General features: G+C 36.1%; 1 protein-coding gene across 2 annotated transcripts in view; it reads right to left on the bottom strand.

Moving 5' to 3' along the window:
- Positions 1–9,108, bottom strand: part of SNAP91 (synaptosomal-associated protein, 91kDa) — a 73,747-nt gene that overhangs the window by 16,633 nt on the left and 48,006 nt on the right. The window contains exons 18-20 of one of the 2 annotated variants that reach the window (XM_012722265.1): positions 6,346–6,480; positions 4,601–4,735; positions 30–60 (exon numbers count right to left, since the gene is read on the bottom strand). In XM_012722265.1, coding sequence (XP_012577719.1) covers positions 30–60; positions 4,601–4,735; positions 6,346–6,480 — 301 coding nt within the window. Of the gene's footprint in view, positions 1–29; positions 61–4,600; positions 4,751–6,345; positions 6,481–9,108 lie in introns of both variants that reach the window. The other variant, XM_012722262.1, reaches the window with a different exon arrangement.

Genomic DNA, 9,108 nt, shown 5'->3' on the forward strand with positions numbered 1-9,108 from the left:
AAAAATACAGATCATTTCAAAACACTTACTTTTTGGATGTGGTACCAGAAATTCCAAGATCTATAAATGGATCAAAGGAAAAGAATTTAAATTTCCATCATTTCAATAATCAAAGAACCAGAGGTCTAGAAAAAGTGTCTACTTTTCTTAGGAATGATTGTATCCAGTTATACAAACATGCCTACAACACAAAAACTTTCTTTTACTTTATGTTATACTTAAGGTTTACATCTGGTGAACACTAGGCGCATAGAGTCCTTATAGGGACAGTATCCAATAAAAATATTGATGTTGAGCCCCTAATGAACATCTCGGGGAAAAACATCTCCCATGTTGCTGCATTTTTATACAGTATTCCACTCACAGGGAAGAGACAGCTTAAGCAAGTTTGCATGTGATTCTTCCAGATTCTGGCCTTCTTTGTGTGGGGATCTAGAATGTTTCCTTCCTAAGCTGCTCTATCAGATTTTCAGTTGTGCGCATAATTATGTGCTGTCACATTTTTTTTTTTAAAGATTTATTTATTTTACATACAGAACTGGGGTAAAGGCCAGAGGCTCAGGGGCGGTGAGAGGATTCACCAGAGACAGAGTGGGGAGCAGAACAGGCAGATGGACGAAGTACACTGCTGAGGGCAGCAGCGGGCGGGTCAGGAGAGGTCTGCCGCGCCATGTGGTCACCTCCGGGGCAGGCGGGAATCGAACTCATGCGGAAGCGGCTTTAGATTCTCAGTGCTGTGCTTTAACCCGCTGCGCCACCAGGGAGGGCCTATGTGCTGTCACATTTTATTAAATGAGCAAGTATGAGAGTGGTCTTGTGACTCCTGACACAATTGGCTTAATCATTCTGCTCTAATTTTATTTAACTTCATCAGTTATTTATTGAGCTCCTACATCTGTTGGGGACTTTTCTAAGCATGGGCACATATTAGAGAGAAAAACAAGGACTTGTAATCTGGAGGAATGTGAATTATAAATGGGTGAGATGATAATACACATTAAAATAATAAAAAAAATTATATAGGTTGTTAGAAGGCCATTTCGAAAGCCTATTGAAAAATAAAAAGGATGAGCATGGTAAAGGGGATGAAGACAGGTAGATCAAAGTTGGGGGCAGGCGGTATTAGACAGGGGGCTCAGGGACTGCCTTAGAGGTGAGATTTATGTAAAGCAGAGCAGAGATCTTGGAGTGGAGTTTTCTAGACTGAGTCACATAGTGCAATATCTGCCTAATGGTAATTTCATGTTTAACATTTTGAAACACTGCCAATCAACTTTCCACAGTACCTGCCCCTCTTAATGTAGTGCTGGACTCAATTTGCCAAGATTTTGTTGAGTATCTGTTTATCAGAGATACTGGTATATAGCTTTCTTTTCCTTTTTCTGCTGTGCTTGCTTGGTTTTTGGGTGAAGATAATATTGTCCTCATGAAATATGTTTGGGAGCTTTTCTTCTCTTCAGTTTTTTTTTTTTTTTTGAAGAGTATGAAAAGGACAATAGATAGTACTAGATCTTCTTTGAAGGTTTGGTAGAATTCAGTAGTGAAACTACCTGGCTCTGAGCTTTCATTCTTAGGGAGGAATTTAATTACTTTTTCAATTCTGTGTTTGTGATTGGCCTGATAAAGCTGCTTTTTTCATCCTCAATGCTCAATGTTGGAAAGTTGTATGCTTCTAAGAATTTGCCAGTTTTTTTCTAGGTTGTTGTTTGTTTGCAGATTGATTTTCATAGAAGTCTCATAATCCTTTATGTGTCTGCAGTCTATGTTATAATTTGGCTTCTTTCATTTTAGATTCTTCTTACTTGGGTTTTCATACTTATTTCCTAGAGAGCCTTGCTAATGATTTATTAGTTTGTTTTTTCTTTCCGAGAAACAGCTCTTGGCTTCATTGATATTTTACATCATATTTTTCGTATCTATTTAATTTATTTTCACTCTAGTATTTTCCTGCCTACGATTGATTTTTTAATTTCATTTGCTCTTCTCTTTATAGTTGCTTCAGATATAGTTATACTATTTATTTAAGTGTTCCTTATTATTGATCACGTACTTCCCTCTTATGCTAGCTATAGTGTATCCTATAGGATCTGATAGTTAGCTGACCCCCAGATATTTTTTTTTTAATTTTAGCTTAATTCTATTTAATATGATTTCCATATTTGTTCTCATTTCAGTCAGTCTACCTTTGTGCACTTTTTTTTTTTAAAGATTTATTTATTTGTGCATACAGAACTGGGGTACAGGCCAGAGACTCAGGGGTGGCGAAAGACTTCACCAGAGACAGAATGGGGAGCAGAACAGGCAGATTGACGAAGTACACTGCTGAGGGGAGCAGCGGGTGGGTCAGGAGAGGTCTGCCACGCCATGTGGTCACCTCCAGGGCAGGTGGGAATCGAACTCACGGGGAAGTGGCTTTAGCTTTTCAGTGCAGTGCTTTAACCTGCTGCGCCACCAGGGAGGGCCCCTTTGTGCACTTTTTAAATTCTTCAGTCTCATTAGCGAAGAACTCTTGTTCCTGGGTATCTTTTCTGAGATCCTGTACCTACTTTTCTGCATTAGCTTGTCCTTTCAGGATTTCAATGAGTTTTCTTAAAATTGTTATTATACTCTCTGTTAGGTAACTAAGATCTGTGTTCATTATGTAGGCCTCTGGACTTCCTTTTTTATTATTAACTTTATTTTAATTTTTAAAGATATTTTAATTTATTTATGAATACAGAAATGGGGTACAGGTACAGCGAGTGGATTCAACAGAAACAGAGCGGGGAATAGAACAGGCAACTTTGTAATTTTCTTACATTATTGTTCATTTTTGTACAGTATTTGATTTCTCCCCTCAGGTATAAGGAATTCTTTTCTATTAACTTTTCCTTCTTGTGCTCTGATGCTCCTGATTCCCAGGTATATGTAATGACCTATTCTAGTGAGGTAATGTATCATTGCTTCTGTTTGTTTATCTATTTTGTTAAAGGAGGAAGTGAATGCTAGAATCCAGAGACCTAGTATCAGTCTGGTGAGGAGGGAGAGTTAATTCAGTCAGAGCAATATACTCTCCCTCTGCTTTCCTTGCTTGATAAAGCAAATACTGTCCATTATTTTAAGGAGCCCAAATTCCAGAGCCCTGTGTCTTTGCTGCTCTTGTTTAAGATGAGTAGTGTCGGGCAAATGGGCTTGGCATCAGCCCTGGTGCAGAGAATGTAGGTTTTGGAATGGAGTGCTGTGCTTGGTGAGGTGTGTGAGTCTTTCTTGGTATAAAGTGCACAGCTGGTCTTGCTCTCTTTCAGATCTCCTAGGAGGGAGCTGAGTTGCTGGCAGCCAGACTTTCCATTACTGAATCCAACAAACCCAGAATGCATATGCAAGTAGTTATGTACTCCTTACCCACTAAATAAAATACCCTCTGCAAGATCTCTCTGCCTACATAGTCTATCCTTGGCTCATGGTTTCTTACACTACCTGCCCAGGCCACAAATGTACCTCTTATCAGCTGGAGTTATAAAGACCTATTTCTGAAGGAGGATCTGGGCATCACATTAAAGTGTTCAGTAAAAGCAGTCCCCACTTTTAGACTATTCACAAGTGAGATGAAATTTTAGAATAGGAAGAATATTCCAATAAACTCTTGCCAGGTGTCACTAAAGAATCTCCATAGATGCCCAGACCAAGGACAATGGACAGCAAACAGAAATATTTCCATAGGATAGTACATAGGGGGAAAAAGTCTGTACTGATGATCTCCCAAACTCTTGATAGAGCCTTGAGTACAAGAATTTTTGCAATAGTAAATTCATTCACCATAATAAAAAATAAATCTCAGAGTAAAGGGCAATCTAACAGCTGTCCTTACCTTCTATGACTCTCTCCTTTACTTACCTAGCTCTAGTCACTAATTTTCAAAATGTTTCTTGAATATGCCAGATAATCTGCCCCAATACCTTTACACTGGTTATGTCCTTTGCTTTCAAATGTCCCCCTTGAGATATTCACATGGCTGATTCTTTGCCTTCAAATCTTAACTCAAATTTTACTGTCTCAGTGAGATATACTCTATCTCTCACTCTGTAGCATTGACAACTCTCTTTTGACTATTCTGGTATTCCCCGTGGCACTTAAAACCTGACATATTATAAGAATATATTTAACATATTTAATGCTTTGTCTCTGTCTTTTCTGAACCCCATAAGAGAAAAAGTTTATACCTACTTGGCTCAATGACTGGAGCTTGGAAGAATGCTTGGTACTCAATGAATGTTTGTTGAATGAATAACTGAAGCTCACTTGTATACTTAATTATTGAATATTCTGCATTCGTATTATTCTATATTCTTATTTTCAAATGGAATGAAAAATATAGTACTAAAACATGCACACTTTGTTTCATATGATGTGCTCTCTAGTTGCATCTTCAGTAATTCAGATGACTGCTATTAGACAATGGCATAGTGAATTTTTTTTATCTTTCAAGGAACTGTACTGGGTACACAAAGAATTTCTATCTACTCCTTGATATACTTACCCATACGTGAATCCAAAAACAAAGCATGAGAAAATAGAGAAAAAACTTACACATTAATTAGTTAAAGGAAGCTCTACTACTCACTGCCTACTAAGCTGGCAAGAGATGAGTCAAGATCACTCCCTAGGGGTTTGCTTGCTGCCGTTGCGGGGCTGGGTGGTACCACTGAGACGGGTGCAGGCTGCCCAGTTGGTGCCATGGTTGGCATCAGAAGGTCACCTAGACCATCAAACACTGGAAATCAAATAGATCAAGGTCAGCATAAAAAAAATATGAAAAAAACTACAGAAACAAGTGGGTATATAATCTTATAAAAGGAGAAATGAAGTTCACACTTTTCATGATTGTAATACCAAAAAGAGCGTTTCTATAAATACATCTACTTATAAAGTATGGAAATATTAATGAGCATGAACAAATGAAAAATAACCTGTGTAATGTATAGAAAAGAGCACAGATTTTGGAGTCAGAATTGGGATCAAGTTTAGCTGTTTCTTTCACTACCTGTGGGACTTTGATAAAGCTATTGTCTGAAGTTTAGTTTTTGTATCTGAATACAGGGAGAGTAAGTCTACTACATAACTTTGTTTTATAATTTAAATTAGATGATATATATTATGTCTTTATTACAATGCTTACTGTACATAGGCACCGAGTGGTAAAACTTTTCTCAGTTTTATTAAAAATAATCACTAACACTTTATATTAAGATACGAGTGATTTACAGCAAAGTTTGAACAATTTACTCTGAGACCCTAGAATGTTTACTTTTAAAACAATTATTAATTGAGAAAGGAAGGCTGAATCTACCGGTTGCACACGAAGTCAGCATCAGAACAAAACATTCTATTGATGTGAAAAAACAGCTGGCCAAAACTTAGACATAAGTATTTTGATTTTTTTTCTTTATAGTAATCAATTTTCGATTCTAACCTCAGGGGCAGAGTAAGCAAAGAACATACAAAGGAAATACTGTTGTAACTGTTATGAATCACACTATTACTATGATTCCACAACCATATTACAAATCACTACTTGTTTAATTCCTAGAATGAAGACCATTTAAGTGCAGATATATTTGTATAAATTATTGCTAATATCTTTTCTATGCCAAAATTCTATGGTTAATTTTCATTAAAAATCTATGAATATTTACCATGAATACTACTATACAATAATGCTAAATCAAAAAAAGGAAAGCATTCAATTAGGCACTGGCAGTAGAAGCAACCAAATTGTCAGGCAAGGGATATATTTAGGGTGTTTCTGAAACACATTTAATTGCCAAAAACTCACCAATTGAAAATTTGTAGTAAGGACCCAGCATGAGAAGAGTAGAATGGAAGAGAATACAAACAAAATGACAGCAGGATGAAAGGTTAAAGGCAGGCAAAGAATACTATTTGTGTCTCAACTTCTTAAAACTGAGGGCCATGCAAGCTTCAGAGGGTGTAAGCAATAGCAGTGGGATGTCCACATGCTCAGATATTGTACAAAGATTTAGTACAAAGAATCTGTTTCCCTAGTAGTACGAATTAACCAATTTGAAATCAGTGTATACAAGCTCATGCAAACAGATGGTATGTGCTGTTAGATTTCTGCTAGAAATTAAAAATAGAAAAACATAAAAGGATTATGTGTAATTCTTAGATCTACTCAAATATTCTTAAAAATTTACTTAAGTTATAGAAAAGGGGGCTTATTAAAGAGTTTTAAAATCATATTATCACTCCATATTTGCTTAGAATATCCCGATATGATACTAACCATAGGTGATATCATTTATTATCAGGAGAAATAAAAAGCATGTTTAAAAATCACTGCCTCACCTGATGGATCAAAGGAGCTGCTGCTAGAAGTTGAAGGCGTTGTTCCAAAAGCTGCTTCAAAATTGGGCTGTAGCAGGTTATTCTGAGCTGGAGTCACTGGTGATGGAGAAGGGGCCATGAAAGAACCCCCAAATCCTGGAGGAAAAGAAATTCCAGAGGAAAAAAATATATAAGCAGAAACAACAGAGATGGGTTAGAGCCATAAAAACAGAGTCAAAAAACATTGTAGATCAAATGAAATTAAATGTATGTAGAAGAATGAAACCTGAGAAGATAATTCTTTAAATGTCTTCTAGTATCTTGATATGTTATGCATTAAAGAAACATTTAATTAGAATAAGAAAGCATACAATAAAATAATTTTATTAAGAGAAACTGGCAACTAAATCTATTACATTAAAACAAGATATAAAACTACAATAAGAAGATCTCACTAGGGTTGAAATTCAATTATTTTTACTTCATTTAAATTCTGTTTCTTTAAATCATCATACCAGATAGCTAGAAAATGCTTAGCTTATACATTGGCTCAGTATAATAAAATACAAATCATAAAAATATGCATGTACTCTGCCACCAAACACTCAAATATCTTTCATACACATCTTAGCCCATAGCTGCCACTGCCAAGTTTAAGTCCTGCCATCCCTTCCCTTGCCCCCCCCCCACCCATTTGGCTCTCAGGAGTTATAAGCAATCCCCAGAAAGGCTTTCTGCCTCTAGTCTGGACCTCTTCCCATCTAATCTCTGCAATGCAGCCAGAATGATCATTTTGAGTGGAAAATGTTGACAAAGTAACTTTTGAAAATCTTTCATTGGCTCCTCACAACTTTTAGATTCATATAATGCAAATTCCTTGGTATAGTACTCAAGCCCTCTACCTCTTCCTGCTCGTGACTTCTCCAGCCTTGCAAACTAGAGTGTTGCCACAATCCACCGCCATGAAACTCAGAAGGGATTCTGGGAGAATGCTCAGCCCTATGCTGCCTGCCCCTGCTACTTGCAACTCTCATACGACGTTCCAGCAAGTGTCCTCTTCTGCCTCTGTGTCTTTGGCACCTGGTATTTATATCCCTCCCATTCCATTATTCTTTATTTCTACCCCAAACTCTGACCCTAGAGATGGCTTTTTGGTGCCAGGAGCAATGTCCTGTTTCCTTGTCTTTTCTACTAATATTCAGCACAGCACCTAAAACACCAGTCAATATTTAATGAATGACATTTTTGAATATAAAATGTATGAAGAATCAAGGATTACTGTAAAGAAAATCAAATCCCAAGTTAACACCTGTCATTTGAAAGCTGGAAACAAATAATTTCTCTCAATCAAAAGACAGAAGCAGAAACAGTACACTCTATATTGTTTTTGTCTAAAAGTAAGACTCTGTGAAGGAGGGGGTTTCTCAGATATTAGTCAATATACTATTGTTGAAGAATTTACTATTTCCAGTTTTCTTAGAGTCACTTTGGGTATATATTCTTGTCACATCTAGCTACATCTTCTCTTTTTTCATGAACTTCCTGCAAAAACAGTAAAAACAGTTCAAACACTTCCTTATGCTTACATCCCTTAAAGCCAATTTATAATTTTGAAAATGATTACCTTCAAAATCCTCCAGTTACTATTTTCTAAAGCATGCAATAATGTTAAGTTATGCTGTTTCTGATCAGTGATAGGGACATGGGTTTAGTATTTTCTCACATATGTACGAAAAAAATTGCAATGGAAAATAGTTAGAAGAAGATAATCTTGAAAGGTCACAGTGAATACTTTAATTTTAGTGTTTGAGTGATACAAGAATCATGTAACTTTCTTACTGAAGAAAATACATTCTTTAGGTTCAGAATTAATATAACTATGAGACCAAGGTGGCTAAATGTAATTACTTTTGTGGTTGTGACTATTTTGGTTCTAGGGTATCAGTAGCTGTGTTAATGCTAATTATTTTTGAAACATTTTACATTTCATGTCGATATATGATAGTTAATTTAGGCAATTGTTCTATGGTATGGCTCTCTTGTTTAAGATGATTGTGGAGACCACTGTTCTTAACTCTTGGTTTCTTAAAATTTGGTTGAGAAGACAATTTTAGAATTGCAGTTTATTAGAGTTGAAAGAGTCTAGAATTATCTGGTTCAACCCAAACTTCTAGTGGCTAAAAGTGTAAGAAGTTAACATACCTAGCCAAGCTTTAGCAGTTGAAATTGTAAAGTATGTGTATTTACACAGGGTTCATCTGTGCAGTTACTGAATTTTGTAAGTAAAAACACATTTATAAGTGAATAAATAACCTTATTCACTGAAAAAAAAAGTGCTTTTCTTACAAAGTGGAAGGCAAAATCAACATTGGCATGGGGTTTGCTAAGTACCAGGCACTATTCTAAGCATTACTTTTTCATTTGGGTTGAATTATGTGAACTGCAAGAATTGTCAATAATTGATTATTTTGGTCCTACAAAACAAGAAATTTGTATCATTCAATCTCAAACACATTAGTTCATTTAACCCTCAACAACATCATGAATTACCACAGATGAGGAAACTGAGGACAGACAAGTTAAATAATTTGCCCAAGGTCACAATTTGGCAAATAAATGCAGAGTCAGGAATCTTTCAGCATGTGATTCTCTACTTTAAAACCATATGACATTTTCCCCACAGTCAGAAATAATGCTGTTCCCTTCCTAAGGTTTATCAGCTTGATGGAGATCTGGAAGCATGAATTTTTCCATCATACTCTGTTCTTATGAAGCAGAAGTTAT

Source organism: Condylura cristata, unplaced genomic scaffold (genome assembly GCF_000260355.1).
Source record: "Condylura cristata isolate star-nosed mole 26May11 unplaced genomic scaffold, ConCri1.0 scaffold00001, whole genome shotgun sequence".
In the NCBI taxonomy this organism is placed as follows: domain Eukaryota; kingdom Metazoa; phylum Chordata; class Mammalia; order Eulipotyphla; family Talpidae; genus Condylura; species Condylura cristata.